Genomic DNA, 19,771 nt, shown 5'->3' with positions numbered 1-19,771 from the left:
AAAGTTTACCAGATCATGTTAAGGCAAAATTATTGGATGCTCCTTTACAGCATGATATTTTGTTTGGTGTTAAGGCTGAAGAGGTATTAAAGAAAATGGAGGATAAAGCAAAATCTATGCAAACAGTAAAGGATTTCTTACAGGTACAACCTCCTAGATTTAGCAGAAATTGGCCTTCAAAAAATTGGTCCTTTCCAGTGTCAGACAGACCACAAAGAGGCAGATACAGACACCCAAGAGGCACATCTCAGCCCCAAGGTTCTTACAGGCCACGACAGTGGGGTGCTTCGACCCCTAAAGGAGGAGAAGACAAGTCACAACCTTATCGGAAACAGTCCCAATGACTTCCCCTTTCAAATGCCAAGCTCTCACCTTTTGACAGCTCCCTTAGGGGGGAAACTAGCACTTTTTTCACAAAACTGGCATATAATCACCCAGGACAAATGGGTCCTGAATATTGTGTCTCAAGGTTACAAGTTCCACTTTCACACTCTACCAAGGCCGAAAGGAATGCCAGATCTGCCACAAAATCAATGGGCAGAGGCACAAAAACAAATTACAGCCCTCATGGACATGAAAGCTAATCAAAAAGTACCAGAACAAGGATAAGGATTTTACTCAAGACTTTTCTTGGTCCCCAGAAAGGACAAAGCTTGGAGACCCATACTGGACCTATCTATCCTAAACACATACCTGGATATTCCAAAATTCAAAATGTTGACACTACAGCAACTTCTTCCCATGCTGGGCAAGAAGGCTTGGCTTGTTATTTTGCACCTCAAAGAGGCATACCTGCATGTCCCAATCAGACAAAATTGCAGAAGGTACCTCAGATTCATAGCTGGCACAATGCATTACCAATTCTCTGCACTGCCCTTTGGATTATCTACTGCGCCCAGGGTCTTCACAAAATGCCTGGCACCAGTAATTGCATTTTGCAGACAGAAAGGAATTCAAATATATCCTTACTTTGACGACTGCCTTATACAAGCAGGGAGCAAGGACATTCTACTACAGCATGTGGCGTTTGTAAAAAGATTACTTATGGGCCTAGGGTACACAGTAAACGAAAATAAGTCAAAACTAGTGCCCTCACAAGAGATAATATTCCTGGGTGCAAGCTTAAATACAGCTGCCCAGATGGTTTATCTCACGCCAGACAAGCAAAGACAACTGACTCAGTATTTTCAAATGATGGCAGCAAAAACCCAACTCCCTGCAAGAAAAATTCTGCAGGCCTTGGGGTTCATGGCGTCCTGCATACTACTAATACCATATGCCAAACTGCATATGAGGAAGCTACAATGGTATCTAAAAAGTGTTTGGACTCAACACTGTCACAGCCTGGAAACAATAATATCGCTCATTCCCTGCCTACAACAGGAGTTTCAATGGTGGGCACAGGCATGTCACCACAACACGGGACAGCCTTTCACTTTACCCACAGCCAGGCAGACAGTCACAACAGATGCATCAGATTACGCCTGGGGAGCACACATGGCAGGAAAATGTATCCAGGGCAAGTGGACCGCAGACCAAATGCATCTCCACATCAATCAAAAAGAGATGCTAGCTGTACAAAATGCCCTCACAGCCTTCAAGGACCTTCTGCATCTAGGACAACTACTGCTAAAGACGGACAACACCACAGTTATGTGGTACATAAACAATGTAGGGGGCACTCATTCCTACCCCTATGCAGACAACCCATGACCTTGAGGAACACAGCATTGAACTATCAAGTTCATCTGCAAGCACAGTTCCTGCCAGGAAAGTAAAATACTCTGGCAGACGACTTGAGCAGACACATCATGGATCCTCACGAATGGAAATTAAATCCACAAGTATTCAGTATGATAACTCAAAAATGGGGGTGCCGAGACATAGATCTCTTTGCCTCCCCTCTGAACTGCCAATTACAGAAATTCTGCACAAGGACTTGCCACAAACAAGCATGGAAAATGGATGCTCTTTCATTCAGCTGGAAAACACTTAAAGTTTATGCCTTCCCACCACTGCCTCTCCTTTCAAAGGTACTCCTAAAAGCCAGACTAGACGGACCAAAAATGATCCTGATTGCTCCAGACTGGCCCCGCCAGCACTGGTACCCAATCTTAAAGAATTTGGCTCAAGGCCCAGCATGGATTTTACCTCAAATTCCTCATCTTCTGACTCAGCAAAACAATCAGATCCTGCACAGCCAGCTCAAAACTTTAAATCTGGCTGCATGGCAGATGTAATAGCCAACCAGCCAACACCTCGCACTAAAGCTGTTATGGATGTCATTTTGGAGGCCAGCACCAGGAAATCTTATTCAGAAAAGTGGAAGAGATTCTGCACCTGGAACCAGGCTGAAGGCCTTGACCCTCCCCTCTTGTCCCAAATATTCCTCAGATATTACAATACTTAACTGAGATGCTGGACAAAGGCCTTTCCTTTTCATCTGTTAAGATCCACGCCTCTGCTATTTCAGATCATTACAACACGGATCCTCCTATTTTTTCTCACCCATTACTAAGACAATACCTCAGAGGGGCTAAAAACATAAGACCGCCCCGGAGAGCACCAACACCAACTTGGGAACTCAACTTTGTTTTGGAAAAACTTACTTTACCACCTTTTCAGCCAGCAATTTCAGCAGAATTAAACTTTTTGTCATGGAAAACTACTCTGCTGCTGGCAATAATTTCAGCACGAAGAGTCTCAGAGTTACAGGCATTAAAGGCAGTGGAACTTTTCATCATTTTTCATCAAGACAGAGTTTCCTTAAGAACAAACCCTACATTTATGCCAAAGGTGGTATCCAGTGTGGCTCTTAACCAAACTATTCACTTGCCAGCTTTTATCCAAATCCCCAGACTAAAGGGGAGAGACTTCTTCACTCACTGGACATACACAGGCAATTACGTTTCTACTTGGACAAAACAAAAGCTTTCAGAAAAACTGAGCAACTGTTTGTATCATATGCTGCAGGTTCACAGGGAAAGGCTATTTCAAAGCAGACCATTTCAAAGTGGATAGGACACTCTATCCGTTTCTGCTACACACAACATGGAAAAACTGTGCCTAATAACATTAGGCCTCATTCTACCAGGGTGACAACCACTTCAGCGGCCTTTCTTAGAGGAGTACCAACCAAGGATATTTTGGAAGCTGCAACTTGGAGTTCAGTGCACACCTTTACCAAGCATTATCACTTGCCTCTTTACTCCAAATCCAGGGCTGGATTTGCCACTGCAGTTCTGCAGGGTCTCATAGCCACTCCAAATCCTATATAGACCCAGCCACCCAACCTCAGCTTTGGGATTCAACCCAAGTGTAATGACTGCAGCAGTGAAACACGATGAACATAGTACAGTTTTGTACCTACCATAAATGTAGATGTTCGAGTGTATTCACTGCTGCAGTCCAGGTTACCCTCCCTCCATCCCCTCTTTCTTAGCTGGGACTTATCTATACCTTTCTATCCTATACAACCTATGTGGTGTATTTGCTTGTAGCTGAAGGTATTGTTTTTATTTTTATGTATGTTTTACTAGCAATATGTATTGCCTACCTATTTGGGGGCACCTGGCATCTGGGGCAAGAAAAACTGAAGAAAATGGCGTTGTATATACCCCTGGCGCACTGACGTCAGGGAAGAAGTGACAGAAACTGATGCCGGACCAAGACTTTGGAACTCTGGCTGACTGCGGGACCGCCTGACAGCAGGATAACCCAAGTGTAATGACTGCAGCAGTGAATAAACTCGAACATCTCCATTTATGGTAGGTACAAAACTGTACTTTTCTCTGTGTTGATCTATACTACTGAATGTCCTGTTATACTCAAAGCGGTACAGCTCAAAGTCAGCATTCGCTTTAATTTCATTGTCTACGTTTACAATATCTTTTGCTAAATTATCTGTAGCATTCTGATAGTGTTTTAACATCAGCTCTAGTAGTTCAAGTCCATGTCTATAGAACAGTTTAATTAAATCTTGATGGAACACTGAACCCTCCTCAAGACTTGGCGGGTATTGCCAGCCACGCAGTCCCTTGGGGACTATTCTTTCTTTTATGCACTCACAGAAATATGTTATTTCAAGTTGCAGTTTCTTATGTTTTAAAAGTTTATAGTCCAATGTTTTTAAATTTACCATGCTACTGTTATACCCCCCCCCCCCCAGCCGAATGTTCCTGTTGTACTGCTGATCCTTGGTTACTTAATATTAAAGGTTCGCTTAACCAGAAAGTAATATTTGGAGCCCCAGTAAGCCTCGGGGTTGTCACAGCATTAGTTACTGTTCTGTTAGTTTGCACACTCAGAATGAATTTTCACGCAGCATACCTGTATAAATCCTGTTTGAGGTGGAATGTGTTTCGGCTGAAAGGGTAGCACTGGACTGTCCTACTCTTATTTGGTTCATAGTGTTCATGCTGTTCCTTGACTGATTTTGTGCCCCAACCTCACCTAGCGAGTCCAGTCTTGTTGTCAGATCTTCTACTCATTTGGAAAGCAACCCCACAAGCATTGTTAAATTACCCAAGTCCTTGTTTTGTGACAAGGATGTCTGAGTACTGTTAGTCCCCTCTGTAGCCATTTTACCACAACACACAGTTTGACCAAAAACCAGGAAAGAACCAACAATTCTTATATGAAACAAACAGCTACAGGGTCTACAGTTAAATCCACACAGCAGTAACTTGAAGTAAAAATTCCAGGCAATAAATCCACAAAGTACCAACCAGCTAATTCAGATAAAACAATACAACTTTACACTCTGTTTAAAATTCACCCCACTTACATCATGTGTTCAGTCTGAACCAATTCCCACTCCTTCCTCTACACAGATTAAGTTAACCCCTTACTACCCTTTCTTTTCAAAGATTATCCAAATGTATGTCATTGTTCTCTTTTTTTTCTAGTTGGGCGATGTGCTTGCATAGGTGCATGCCAAAGAAGGCACTGCATTCTATTATGGGCCTTTTTGGGGATGAAGAGAGGAACAGTGACTTCTATGGATCTGGAAGTTATGCCTTTAGTAATTTGTTGGGCCAGGTAGAATGATTTCCTAACAGTAGCTGATGCTTGATGGTTAGATTGACAGTTCAATATTAATGAATATTCATAGGTCTCCAAAAGCAGCGCCAACTTTTTAAAGGCAAGTATCTTCTGTGTGGTAGGTGCAGGGGTATTTATTTTGACAAGGAATTCTATTTTATATTTTTTAGCACTGAGCTTGAGCCCATGGTCAGGAGACCAAGTTTATCAGCAAATGTTATCAGCCACAGACCATTGGTGGTAGCCTAAAGATCAAAAACTGTATGCCATAAAGTAAGGGACCCTGTCTGTAACCCTGTGAAATATCACTTGTAGCAACTCTCTTAGAAGACTGTATGTCATTAAGTCTTACAACATATATTCTATAAGTGAACTGGTTTGCTATCAAATAGGCTACATAGGAGGTTCATATTCAGCCAGATTAGCTTTTCAATAGTACCACAGTGTGTGTTACTGTCAAAGGCGTTCGCTAGATCCTTGTAGATAATGTGCAGTCACTGGCCATTATCCAGTACTTCAGTCATGCTCCCCACCTTCCATGGCTTGGAGGGGGGCAGATTTACAAGGTAGCACCTGCCCTTTACAAAGCCAGTTTGATTTGGATTGAGGGTGTGCAGACTACTCGTCTCATTGTTTGAGTTTCTTTATAATAAACTCCACAACTTTACAAATAATACTGGTAAGATTAATTTGTTTGTAGTTCTCAGGGTCACTGGTAGGGCCACACTTGTGTAGACACACCACAGTGGCTATTCTCCAAGTTACAAGCACATGCCCAGTGCAGAGGCTAACAGTGACATACCTAGCATGTTTGACACTTGGAGCCGAATTTTTTTTAACACACACACACACACACACACACACACAGATTTTTTTCTTATACCTCCTCCTCTGTGACCATTGTTTTTAGTAGTAATCATGAAATGAATCAAAGTAATGGCCAGCCAGGAGCAAGCTAGGAGCAGTGATCAGATCCCCAAAAGACTCAACCATCCTACAGGAACGCTTATCCCAAACAAATAACTAGTGCCAGATCATGAACTTAAATGTCAAAAGTGCATTATTGTCTCCTTCGGAAAGTTGAGTACAACATTGGCAACACATCCCTAAGAACTGACCTAGTAGTTTGAGATTTGGTAACTTTTGTGGACATTTGAACCCAAATTCTGTTAGAAAGAGATCAAGATTAAGCAAACTTGGGAACATTCTGCAAAACTGGTAACAGTTTCAAGGCCCAGAGAGAGAAAGAGTTTGGGTGTGTGTAAAGACTACAGCATATTTCCTGCAAATGCACACTACTCATGTAATGGCAGACTATAAGCAACACAAACAATATGAGTAACTTGCAGTGCAAACATATTAGACAAATACAAGAACATTCTGTAAAATTGGGGACAGTTTCACATGTGTTTCATATAATAATCCAATTTATTTCCCACAAATGCGCACTAGCTGTTAATGTCTGACTCTAAACTGAGCACCAGTTATTTCATCAACACATCTAGCCACCCCTTCCCAAGAACAGAAAAGCTTAAACCTCCCAATTAATTTGCAGTTGTCAGCACTTAATACCATACTTTGAGCTGAGCAAATGAAGAGAATGCATCCCATTCCCATAGCACAACTAGCCACCCCTCACCCCAAACAATTCAGTTTATCTCACACAAATGCACTCTAGCCAGCCTTTAAAATAATATGAAAAGGACAAAGTTGCTGGCACCCCCCCCAAAAAAAAATAAAGCATGTTGTCTTTCGGCTTTTCCCGGTTAGGGGTCACCACAGCGGAACTCTAGTCCGCTAATGATCGGCAGTAGATTTTCATGAACACTGAGGTGCCAGCTCGACTTTCAACCTTCAATGAAGGCACGCCCATTTACTCATGTCTTTCGAACGCCCACCCAACCGCGGGGAGGACATGCAGACTCCACACAAAAGGCACTCCCCGCACTCCAGCCGAGAAATGAACGGGAGAACCTCTTGCTGTGTGGCAACAATGCTACCACTGCACCACCGCGGAAATAAGGCATAAATATTCAAATTTATTTACACAAATGCACCTTAATGCTGCACATTTACAAGTCAAATGACACACTGGTCACTCGTTCAAAGGACCTTAACCTGGTATGTGACATCAACAGAACTTGCTGGAGAGACAGATTTGTTTCACAGAGGTTGCCCCACCTTTAGAACAAGCTTCCTATTCATTTTAAACGAAGGCCCTATTTAAGCACAATTTGGATGACTGGAAGGGTAACTGGAAATTCACTTGGGGAGGGGGTCCACCTGTGTCCCTGTCAGACAGGGGCAATTAGGTGCTGATTTTAGTGTCTGTTTGAACCAGACACCCTTGGGAACATAGATTGAACTTGGCCAGGCTTGTAAGGGCCCTGGGGCTGTTAGCCTAGTAACCTTCTGTGATCCTTAAGAGTGGAATTTAAACTGGCCAAGTGTAAAGGACAAATTATGTTCATCCACAGCACAGCTGGATACCATCCCCCCAAAAGGATAAAAATATTACAGTTTATTAACACAAATATTTACTTGCCAGCCTTAATGGCAGAATTTAAGCTGAGCAAGTGAAAAGGCAAGTTACTTTAATCGACAGTCCAGCTTGCTACCCCCACCCCCACCCCACCAAAACAGAGGGCAGAAAAGAACAGTGGGGGGAAAAAAAAAGAACATAGCTACCCAATTTTAAACTATTAAAACAAATATGCTCACGTGTGCATGCACGCACACAGACACACAGCACACTCACTCACTCACTCACTCACTCACTCACTCACTCACTCACTCTATCCAGACTTTCAAATATATAAACAATATGCATGCGCACACACCACACACACACTATCCAAACTTTAAAATATTTAAACAAGTGTGGGGGCTCGCGTGCACACACACGCACACACTAGCCTAGCCACCATTCCTCTTCCTCCTCTCCAAAAATAAGAAAGAAAATCTAGTTATATTCACATTAAAAAAATGCTTACTTTCAGTCTGGTAGTACAGAATGGCCTGACTGATTTCACTTGCTTTGATTACTCCATCTTGCCAGGTTCAGTTAAACAAACAGAAGACATTTTTACTCTACAAAACTATCTACTGCATTGTACTACTGTACAACTAGAAGGCCGCTGTTAATTTTAAGAATAATCGCCATTCTCTCCAATCTTGTCTACAGTTCCCTCTAGTTCTGTATTACATTTTCATGCATGGACCATGGACTCATGCAAGAGGAAGAAACAAAGGGTTTACTTCAGAGCTGGATCATGGTCAAATGGACAGGCTAATGGATCAGGCCACACACACACACACCCCTGCAGCCATTCCAGTGGCCCTTTACTTGACTTTTTTCTCCCCAGTTACCATAAACACTGTTCAAACCTCTTAGTGTGCATACTATTTTATTCTTCTACAGTGATTACAGATACTAGGATTTAATTTAAATATGTTATTTCAAATTGTGTAGCACAAAAACAGACATTTACTAAACAAAAATTACAGTCTGACAATGAAAACAGACTTAGCATTAACAGTAAACTTTTCTGCTCTTGAAATTCACATTCATTGAAATGCCATTGAAACCCACATTCTAATAAAAATGCATCTGGCCAGTGGCAGATAGTTTACCTTTGGGCTGTATTCAACCCATAGCCCCTTTGCATACATTTTAGGACCATGAATATATGCATGTGTCCTTTGATTCACCTTCCTGAGTGTATTAAATTATACTTCTTGTATAATACAGCACCAGTTGTTAGGAGTTTTAAATTTGTAGTATTTTTCCAAGTAAGTAATGAAACAAACCATATGACCCAATAATGACAAAACTGCCCATTTCAAAACACTTCAGCCGTAAAAGGACATTCAGACATCTGTTACAATTCACCAATATCAGTCAATATGCACAATCTCTGCAGAAGTAAAATTCATCTGAACAATTCCACATTAAAGAGATGTGTAACTACTGAAGAGATTGCTGATAGCAAACGACTTTGTTTCAGTGTTTCATTTACAAAGTCAGTGCTTGCTGCCCCTGAAGAATAAATTGCCTATGTTACACTAAAAAAATTGGTAAGCTGATAATATTGCAATAGGGAATGGTTGACAAGCCAACAACATGTTCATAGTTACTAGGGATCTCATCCAAAGGAGGATTCACTCAGATTGTAGAACCTCCCACCCCTTAAAAGTACAATACATTATCAGTAATTTATCTAAATGCTGTAGAAGTAGAACTCACAACCTTTGCATCAAAAACAAGTATGCTGCCTGTTGTGCTATGATCATTTGCTAAACAAAACAGTTGCACATTGAAAACAGACTTGGCATGAGCAGCAGTAAATGTCTCTAGTCCTTCTATTCATATGCTGCAGTATTTATTACATGAGGGAGTCCACCTCTGGCTGACTCGTATGTCCAGCCAGTATACCAAAGTCTAAATGCTTCTGCTAGGTATGTGCGGTGGTACACAACACTCAGCGTACATCAGCCGTAAAGAGATGTGTGATATAAAGCGGACGTCAGCACGTACCTACCACCGAACATTTTTGCCGACTGCCAGCTCCAATAACATCTTTTCCCTTGACAATCACAGATCCTTGAAAATGCACTGAAGCTTACAATTCCTTGAAAATGCACTGAAACTCAATTTCTTGAAAATGCACCAAAGCTCTTTTTTTTTTTTTTTTCAGTTTTGTAGTTGGTATAGAGTATTCAAGCTCTTGTTTCCTGTCACCAAGGTACAGGGTTTGAACATGAAGTTAAGTAACCTGCCATCCTTAACTTGGGCATTTCACACACACACACACACACACACACACACACACACACACACACACACACACATGTTCATCCTTAATTTTGTGGTGGCAACAAGTGTGTTTCCGGGCAGCAGCTATTTCAGTTCTATATGCCTAATACAGAAAAGGAGAAGAAAGCAATATATTGACACACACAGGGAAGCACAGACTAGAGGGCATTCTTAAAGAAGAACACCCTTAAAGAATCCAGCTCTAGTTTACTTTAAGCTTTTTGCATTTTGAACACAAAAAGCTTTTAAAAGAAAAAAACATTGATTTTTTAATGAAAATCCAATGCAGAAGGCTGCAATCCCTTACTGCTTGAACCCTTGGTAGACTTGCCCCCACATTAGTTCACCTCTGGAGGCTAAAAGTAATCTTTGAGGGTATGTTTAGTGCTAAGAGACAGCTTGGTCTATTGTCAGCAACTACACAGCTACTGTATTTGTTTTTTGTAGAAAGTGTTTAGGACATGTTAACAGTTAATTGTGGAGGGAGAATAGGACTGTGCGGGGGTGTGTGTGTGCAGGGGATTGAGACTCAAGAGAAACTGGAACCAAGTTTGTCTGTAAGCATATTAGCAGTGTTCTCTGGGTCCAGAGTTGTCGGAAACTGCTGACGGCTGGGGAGCAAGAGGGTCATTCAATGATGTAGGAAAAGGCAAATATTTGTTTTTGGTATCTTCTACCGTAAGAGAAGCAGACAACGTAGGATCATAGGAGGTTACTAAACTAATGGCCCTGGGGCAGTTTCAAGCCTAGCAAAGAGTTTATTCCAAAAAAGAAACCTCAGTCATCACTTGTCACCCCTGTCAGTGAGGGATGCAGGTGGAACCCCTGGGACAAACATGTGGTTTCACATCCACTCATCAAGGTTGCTCTTGAAGAGGGTCATTGAAATACTACGTGTATGGGAAGTCTATTCCAGTAACGGGGTAGCCTCTGGGAGACAAACCTGTCTCTACAACAGGTTTTGTTCTTATCGCATATTAGATTCAGGACATTCGAGCGGGTAATGCTCTAGGAGTAAGACTTACAGATATGGAGCATCACTAGTAGGGCAGGGTCCGAGATTGCCTTGTAGGCGAGACAAAGATCACCTCTGAGCAATCTGTATGATACCGAGTAGAGTGATGGTGATAGTAACTTGAGCCTGTCCACATAGGACAGGTGTTGGAGACCATGGATTCTCTTTGTGAGGTATTTCTGTGGAATTTCCAGGTGGTGCAGATGTTTAGAAAGGTGCATACCAAACTGGGCATTATTCTCAATTATTGGACTAATGAGGGAGGAGTATAGAAGGTAATAGCCTCCTTTTTTCTGGATGCAGTCCCTTTACTTATGAGTTGAATCAAGTAAAAGACTTTTCTGACCACTCCCGCTACATGATGGTTGAGTGTGAGATTATTATCATTCTGACTACCCAGAGTACCCAGGTCTCTCATCACAGGTTGTGTGTTTAGTGGTGAGTAGTGTGGGGGGAGTAATCCCCACATTTTGCAAATAGTTTTTGCTGAACATATATATATTAATATATTTTAATGGATACACCTTCATATAACAGTGAATTCACTACAATTATGTGGGGGGCTGTGCCCCCCACGCACCCCCTTACTTAGTATTCTCACTCCAGGGTCGCACTGCAGTGGGGCAGGGGCTATATTTCATTTTCGACTAAATGAAGCTTGACCAAATGAGCTTTCAGTGAAATGAGCTTTCAGTGAGGTGTGCTGCCTGAAATAATTTTCTACCAAATGTGAGCGTGAGTCGACCAAATGAAGTAGACCCATATATGTATGTATATAACATAAATAGAGAGAGTAAGACCAGTTTCATTGTCATTGCAGTCACATTTGATCTTGATGTTTTACCCAGGTCGTTTTTCATAAACATGTTTTTTTTCATTTTATTATTATTTGTGGTCTGCTGCATTTATGGATTGTACTTTTATTCATTAAATATTAGCTTGTTGCATTTATATTGCATCAGTCGATTTTACACATCCATTGTAATTTTAATTTGTTGTGATTTTTTTCATGCAGTTTCAGTCCCAAAACTTACGAATATTCAAAGTAGTGACACGGCCCCAGAGATAGGGAAGGAGATTACTTTATCATGTTCAGTGGATAAGTACTTCCCACCTGACTGCACAGTCATATGGGTGCGTGGATTTGAACGTACTGTGGATGGAGTTACAGTTCAAGAGCCTCAAGAGATTGCGAATACTGGCCTTTATAGAAGAGAAACTTGCAGAATATTTAAACCCAAAGCAGATGATCACGGCATAGAATTTTCTATGGAGGTTGTTCATTATGGCATCACATACAGACCAGAAAAACCTTTCTGCTTGCATTTCAAAGGTAAAATCTTCTTAGTTGTTATGCTTTTTATACTCAGGAATTTATATCAATAAAATAATTTATTGACAAAGAGATGTATGCTTTTTTCATTCCTAAAATTTCAAGACTTAGGTGCAAAGCATAGATCAGATAGGCACTGTTCAATAAATACATTGTAACAAGTATTTTTGTTGCATCACCTTAGGGCTTGCAGAGTTGTATATTCTTTTTGTGAGTTTTCATTTCCAAGCTTCATTAATTTAAATTTATTCTGTTGACTTTAACTGTTGTAATTTCTCTATTTAACAAATTTGACAAGTCCGTTGTCATTTCTCATCCCCTGTGAATTATCACTTTTTCTGTGTATTCTTCTGTTCCTTGAAACATAATTGACATTTTTTTCCTCATCCCTCTATGTTACTTATGAAAATATTTTAAGGCACTGATACTAGTTGGCAACCCTGTAGCACTTCTTTAGTAAATTTAACCATTGCTTTTGTCCTTAGTTTTGTGTAGCTGACAAATATTTCATTATGCCTGTCTGGAACCCACCATTATCTGTATAATTTGTTTATTCACATTTTAATTTATTACTCGTAAATAATGTGGAAATGTGAGGAGAAGAATGATATGAAAAGTGCATTGATTCTTGAAAAGCTTACTGCCGAGATCATTGAGAAGCTCAGCCACCTCAGACCACTACTGGTGGGAGACCAGCAATGTCCCCCATTAAGTAGAATTTCTCCACAGACCCTCAGTGAAAATTAGTGATCACCTGTCCAGACTGATTTTAAAAGTTGCCAGTGATGAACTGTGCTTGATAAGTAGGGGCAGCCTGTTCCAGAAATAGTGGGGTATGTTGGGGTAGGTGTTCTTGATGTGGCAGTATGACTTTCGGTCTCTAGACTGGGTGTTTGCTTTACCATTGGTTTTATTTAGGTGAAAGAGTTCGGAGTGTTGAGTCTTTCATAGCACAAAATGTTAAGAGATCCCCCCTCAAGTTTGTGTTTGATACTGAGTAGAGGGACAGGGCTATTACTATAGAAGAGTAGCTGAAGTACGGCACTGCAACCCAAGATCTTTTTAATGAAGAAACCTTGAGATTTCTAAAGCTGGTTGGGGTATGTAGTGGGGTACATGCTAAAATGTTCATTATGTTTAATGATGGGCCTAATTAGGGATGAGTAAAGTGGGGCTTTAACTTCTTTGAACCTTGGGGGGATACTGTGAAGGATATGTTGTACAAGGTAGAAGGATTTTCTAATCACCAAAGAGATGTGGTCATCAAAGCATAGTTTGTTGTAAACATTCTTACTCAAGTCTCTGACGGTGTTAAATTTAAATAGAATGATATCTGTCTTATCTGGTAAGCAGTAGTGATACCAGATTTACCAAAGGAGAGTTTGCTGCATTTCTTGGTGGTGAGCGTAGGCCGATGAGTAATATGCCAAGCATTTGTTCAGTCCAGCCTTTAATGGAGAATTTGAATATCATACTTGGGTTTGATAGCAACCACGTTCAGTTTGAAATCATCAGCAAACTCAGTTTGCCAAAGTCCTTAAATATCAGCTTTTACATCACAGAAATAAGTATACCCAAGAGGAGAGAGCCCAGGACCAAGCCCTTTGGGGGCAGTATCTGTGACATTTTTCTTTGTAGAGTAAGTACTCCTGACCTTAGCAGTATGGGTTTTGTCAAACAATGAGTTACTAATCCAGCAAACTATGGATAAGTTAATATGGAGTTGGGAGAGTTTGTCAGTAATCCCAGCAATGGGGATAGTGCCTTGCCAAGGTTAAGATAATCAGTATGGACTGCATGCTCCTTATCCATTGTCCTCATGAACTCTTTCAAAGAACTTCATCGGGTTGAGTAGCATGATCTGCCTTTTACAAAAACAAACTATTGTGTATGCTGGGATATAAGATCAGTTATTGGCTGCCTATTGCTTGATTGCATCAAAACTCACTACAGATGGACTCGCTGAAACAATGAATTTCCCCACTCACTATTTCCTCCAGAAATAAAAACTTTTGCCCTGAGGGTTGTGGGGGGCTGCTGCATAATCTTCTCTGCGCACTTTCTCTAAGCACTGTGCAGATGCCTTTTCAAAGCCCAAGGCTGCCATCACCAGGTCAGTCCTTTCTGAACTCTTAGACAGCTCTCAACCATACACTCTTCTGCTCCCTTAAGCTTTGTGAATCGCCCATCTGGTTGGAATACTGCAACAATAGCTTCAGTCAGGACATAGTACAGTTGTTTATGAAATTACCATAACAGCAGATGTCCTGTTTGATCACCGTTAGAGCATTTCTTCCCAACTCACCTTCCTCCTCCTTTTCTCTCTTTCATTTCCTTTTTACTCTGCTGCTTTAAGACCAAGAGGGCCCACCTTTGCTCTCCTGCCTTTTCCCTTCCTAGCTGACTCCTTTCCTGCCAGATTCTTCAGGCTGCTAGCGTGGAGATAGTCTGAAGATTTACACTTGTACTTCTGTTTATGTACTCCTGTGCTCACGGGCTGAGATCATAAGTCAGATATATGATTCTTGGAAGGTTTAGGCTTTGGTATTCTGACTGGATGTCAGTGGCAAAAACCCATCTGTTTGGAATACTGGCACAGTGATCAGTAGAACGTTTTCTGTTATGGTAAGTTCTTACACAACTGTACTTATTATGGCATATAAAATAAAGTATCCATTTTTAACAACAGCTTCTGTTTTAGACTCAACTAAAAACTAGACCGGAGCTGGTTCTCATTTACACTCCACTACCCACATTTTTGCTTATACTCTGATATTAGCCACTGGTAGGAAAGGCAGTCTCCAACCGTAGACCAAACTTCTGCTTGGCCTCATCGCAGTTTATTATCTTTCCCTCCCTAGTGATTTGCTCCCAGTACATTGGCTCCTGTGCTAGTTTTCTGCAATAAATCCCAGACCCCTCTTGCTTATTTTCTCTGTCTCACTTACACTCATTCCTATAGATAAACTCTCTTTTCTCCATTCCCATGCTGGCTTAGTTCTTAAAATATTTTTCTCCTACTTTATAAATATAATATACTGTATATGTGTTAATGTTTTCCTCAAGGGCCTGCATCCAAAATCCTGTTGTTTCATTTTGTGACCCCCTCTCATACCTGTTTCAACATAATTTCTTTCCATTTTGATTTGTAGTCTTTGCTTGTGTTGTGTATATGAGCCTTAAAGGTAAACTCCACCCTATAACAACAAAAATCTGTTTTTTACACTCTGTCTTTCTTTTTTGACCTATTTTAACACATCTGAAGCATGCTAAGTGCTTTATTTGTATTTTTAGCTTGTTTTCTACAACATGCAACATTGCTACCAATGGGGCTTGATGTATCAACGTGATCTTGTTCTCCCTCAACCCTTTTTCTTTCCCATAATGCTTTGTATGACTTGTGCCAGACATAAGGAAGTAACTGTGAATTCCCATGCATTGACATATAATGGGATTTGTGTGAGTCACTCATCTTTTTTACTTCTTTCTGTCTCTAATCACCCTCATTTATGTTTGGCTCATAGCTTGTTTTACACTGTACTTAGAAGGTATCAAGCTGCAGCCAGAAAAGTAGGTAAATTCCTGGCCTTTGTTCATGTTTTTCTTGTGTAGTCAAAGAGGAATTGACTCTGCAAGGGTCTGTCAGTGCAGTGTCAGTTTTAACACCTCTGTAGTAGTGTGGGGGAGGAGACTGTCATTTCCTCTTGGACTACAAAAGAAAACCCTGAAAAAAGGCCAGCAGTTAAGCTACTTTTCTGGCTGTAGCTTGATAACTTCTAAGTATAGTGTAAAATGAGTGCTGAGCCAAACATACACAAGGGTGATTAGAGACAGAAAAGAAGCAGTCCTTTTACATAAAGTAAAAAAAAGGTAACGGTGACTGTTACAAATCCCATTATATGTCAGTGGCATGGGAATTCACAGTTACTTATGTCTGGCATGAGTTTTACAAAGTGTTATGGGAAAGAGAAAAGGTAGAGGGAGAACAAGGTCACGTTGATGCATCAAGCTCCTTTGATAGCCATGTTGTAGAAAACAGGCTAAAATTACAAATAAAGCACATAGAGAGATTTTGAGGTGTTAAAATAGGTCAGGAAACAAAGATAGAATGAAAAAAAAAGGTTTATTTTGGTTCTGGGGGGAGTTTTCCTTTAACTGTGTAGCTCTAAAGTATCCCTTCAAATCAGGTAATCTGAAACCACTTTCTTTTGGGAGAAATGTCTTCTCCCGCTTCATTTTTGCCCTCTTTCCCTTCCAAAAAGTTCCTTCAATTCTTTATTAATTATGGTCCACAAATTTTCCTGTAGTTGATACAAAAAAAAAAAAAATATATATATATATATATATATATATATATATATATATATGCCTGACCTTTACAAAATGCGAAAGGGACTAGAAACATTTTCACTCCTTGTATCTTAGTATCATTAATAGTCAGAAGCTTCCAACTTCTCATTTTTTGTATGTAGTCTCTTCCCACATATCCTTAGCTGCCATAATAGAATCCTTTTTAATCCATACACCTAACTACTCCATCTTATGTCCACATAAATATGACTATTACTGAACCATTTCATATATGGGAACATAGATTACTGCTCTAACCTTTATTTATTTTATTTTATATCCTATAAAAAAACTTCTACTTCCTCGGTGGTGCAGCGGTTGCATTGTTGCCTCACAGCAAGAGGTTCTCCCATTCGATTCTCGGTTTGTGTTGGGAGTGCCTCCTATGTGGAGTCTGCATGTCCTCCCAGCGGTTGAGTGGGCATTCGAAAGACATGCATTGAATGGGCGTGCCTTCGTTGAAGTTTGGGTATCGGGCTGGCAACTCGACACCATAAAAAAACAACTGCCAATCATTAGCGGACCGGAGTTCCGCTGTGGCGACCCCTAACCAGGAAAAGCCGAAAGACAAACAAACATATCCTATAAAAAACTTGAAACTGTCTCAAATTGTTCTACAACACTGAAATATTCTTTTTTAAATTTATCAAGTACTACAGAATAACATAATCTGCAAGTAATGCTTAATAGAATTATGGGAGAGGCAGTTAGCTTTCAGGAGGGAATCTTATTCATGGACTAGGGGGTTCCAACCTAATCTACCATAGTGAGGATATATTTGGGGCCTAGAACAGATGTAACAAAAGATGGTTGAGTTCTCAAGAAATAAGTCAGAATATTTGGAATGTAAGATGTGGACATTTTAGCAGGAATCCAAACGGATTTTACATGTTGTTTCCTAATTTACAATAACTGGGTTAAATTGGATAAAATGATATTTTTGATACTGATATCACTGACAGAACCTAACTATACAAATGTGTACCTTGAGATATTGATGATGTGTTAGATATCATGTGCATTACCATTGTTGAGGGCAACACTGAATTAGTTACAAAATAGGTCACAATCAGGAGAAACCCTTTATTTCATAGAAGGCTTCAGATTCCCCAGTGCAGGTGTGCAATCATTGCTTGTTCCCACTGTGTCATTGGAAAGCATGTGCAGCCTCATGCAGTAGCAAGACAACATAGCAGACTCAAGTAGTGCAGTGTTACATGGTGCTGCTGATGTATGACCACTGTTTTTTTTTCTTCAACATCTGTGTATCATGCAGTTCAGAAGGCTATAATATGGGGGCCCTGTGTTGGCAAGATAAGTTTTCCTGCTATATCATAACTTGCATCTACAAGCTAATACAGATATCACCAGTGGAAAACAGGGAGCATACCGCAGCATTTACCCATGATGTCCTCCCTTTTACCTTTAATTTGGAGTAGGTTCATGTACAGCAAAAGTTGCATGCTGGCTGACAGTTTGTGTGTGTGTGTGTGTGTGTGTGTGTGTGTGTGTGTGTGTATACTGGGAGGCACCCATACAGTATATTTTGGTGTATTGTGTCCATTATACAGAAATTAGTTGTTGTTGTGTCTTTCGGCTTTTCCCGGTTAGGGGTCGCCACAGTGGAACTCCAGTCCGCTAATGATTGGCAGTAGATTTTTACGTACCGAGTTGCCGGCCCTGACGCACAACCTTCAACGAAGGTACGCCCATTCACGCATGTCTCCACACAGAAGACACTGTAGCTGAGAATCAAACAGGACAGCGTCTTACTATGAGGCGACAACGTTACCGCAGCACCACCACTGCAGTTATTATGCAGAAATTAATACTTATGAGATATTGTGATGCTACACACACTAGATTTGCATACTTAGTATTTTCGTGATCCCAGCCATTGTTGACACCTGAATCTCCTGTGTTATTGACATTTTCCTGCAGACATCAGAACTTGCTAGACATGGAGAGTTTGCACCTATGATAATTTGCATGGCCACAGCCTGGTCACATGTTGCAGTTATAAAACATGGATGTTTTCATATTAATTAATGCTTACCTGTTCATACACAGAGCAAGTGCCCTAGATTTCATACCTGACAGCAAGAACCTCTCTAGAAGACTACATGTCAGCAGTGCTGTATTCTTTGGAACATTCCTTTGTAGCGTCACAGGGCATTTGGCATATATCTTTGATGTATTGTGTCTGTGTATGCATGTGCATGAGCTCGCAAGTATGCGTGTGTGTGTGTTTGTGTGAGAGAGAGTGAGAAGGACACAGAACTTGTGGGTTATGCAAATTATCTTTTGCAATAGTATATATTTTTAGGTTGGTGAGGCCTTGTATGATGTACAGCACACACACAGTACAAACACTTGGTAATATACAGCATGGTCCACTTATGCTACTGTGGACTCAGTGTTGTATCATGGAATGGATGTGGTGTATCATTTTCCATGCATGCTAACATATATGGTGACATATCACATATTTATAGAAAAGAACCATTGATGTCACAGTTATCTTGTTAAACTCCAGCATGGTGTTAATTTTCATATGGGCCTTTAAGTTGTACTTAATTAAAATGTATTTATTTAACTGCATTGTTACCTGACCAGGTAAATCCTGTTATTGTCTTATCCAGTCCGGCCTCTGAATGAACTGATCTAGACACCAATAGTTATCTCCATACATCACATTCCTAACTTTGTATCAAGCCACTCCCCTTCTCTCTTACATCATTTTCCCTTCATTTTGAGCTGTTCATAGTCTTTACTTTCTCCTCCTTTCCTTTTCTCCTTTCTCTACTCCATCACTCTTGTCCTTTTACCACTGACACTTTTAAATAACGTTAATACTGATAATTCTGTATAACCTTTTGCTTATCTCACCTGTACTATCGTCTCCTTGCGGATTCTCACAGTTATTAGCTGAATATCTCTTTACATTTTCTACATTGTACATTTGTGCATAGACAGTCCTAGAGCAGTTGCTGGGAAAGATCTTTGCTTGCTATCTGGTAAATATATATTGTTCTATGTCAGATTATCGAAGTCCTAAAACTTTGAAATTCATATGGCCGAGACCAAGTGATAGAAGTTTCAGAGCTTTGAACATTTAAAAAATAGAAAACAGAAAAATTCTATTTTTAACATTTTTGCAGGGGGGCAAGCACCCTGCACCCCCCACAAGCCCTGCTAATTAAATATGTCAGTA

General features: G+C 40.5%; 1 protein-coding gene across 1 annotated transcript in view; it reads left to right on the top strand.

The window, feature by feature from the left end:
- Positions 1-19,771, top strand: part of LOC122811112 — a 1,431,540-nt gene that overhangs the window by 885,561 nt on the left and 526,208 nt on the right. The window contains exon 8 of the mRNA XM_044082706.1: positions 11,890-12,207. Within this exon, the coding sequence (XP_043938641.1) occupies positions 11,890-12,207 (318 nt within the window). The remainder of the gene's footprint in view (positions 1-11,889; positions 12,208-19,771) is intronic.

Source organism: Protopterus annectens, chromosome 9.part0 (assembly GCF_019279795.1).
Source record: "Protopterus annectens isolate FY-2018-M chromosome 9.part0, PAN1.0, whole genome shotgun sequence".
Lineage (NCBI taxonomy): Eukaryota > Metazoa > Chordata > Ceratodontiformes > Protopteridae > Protopterus > Protopterus annectens.
This window is presented reverse-complemented; position numbering and strand designations above follow the sequence as displayed.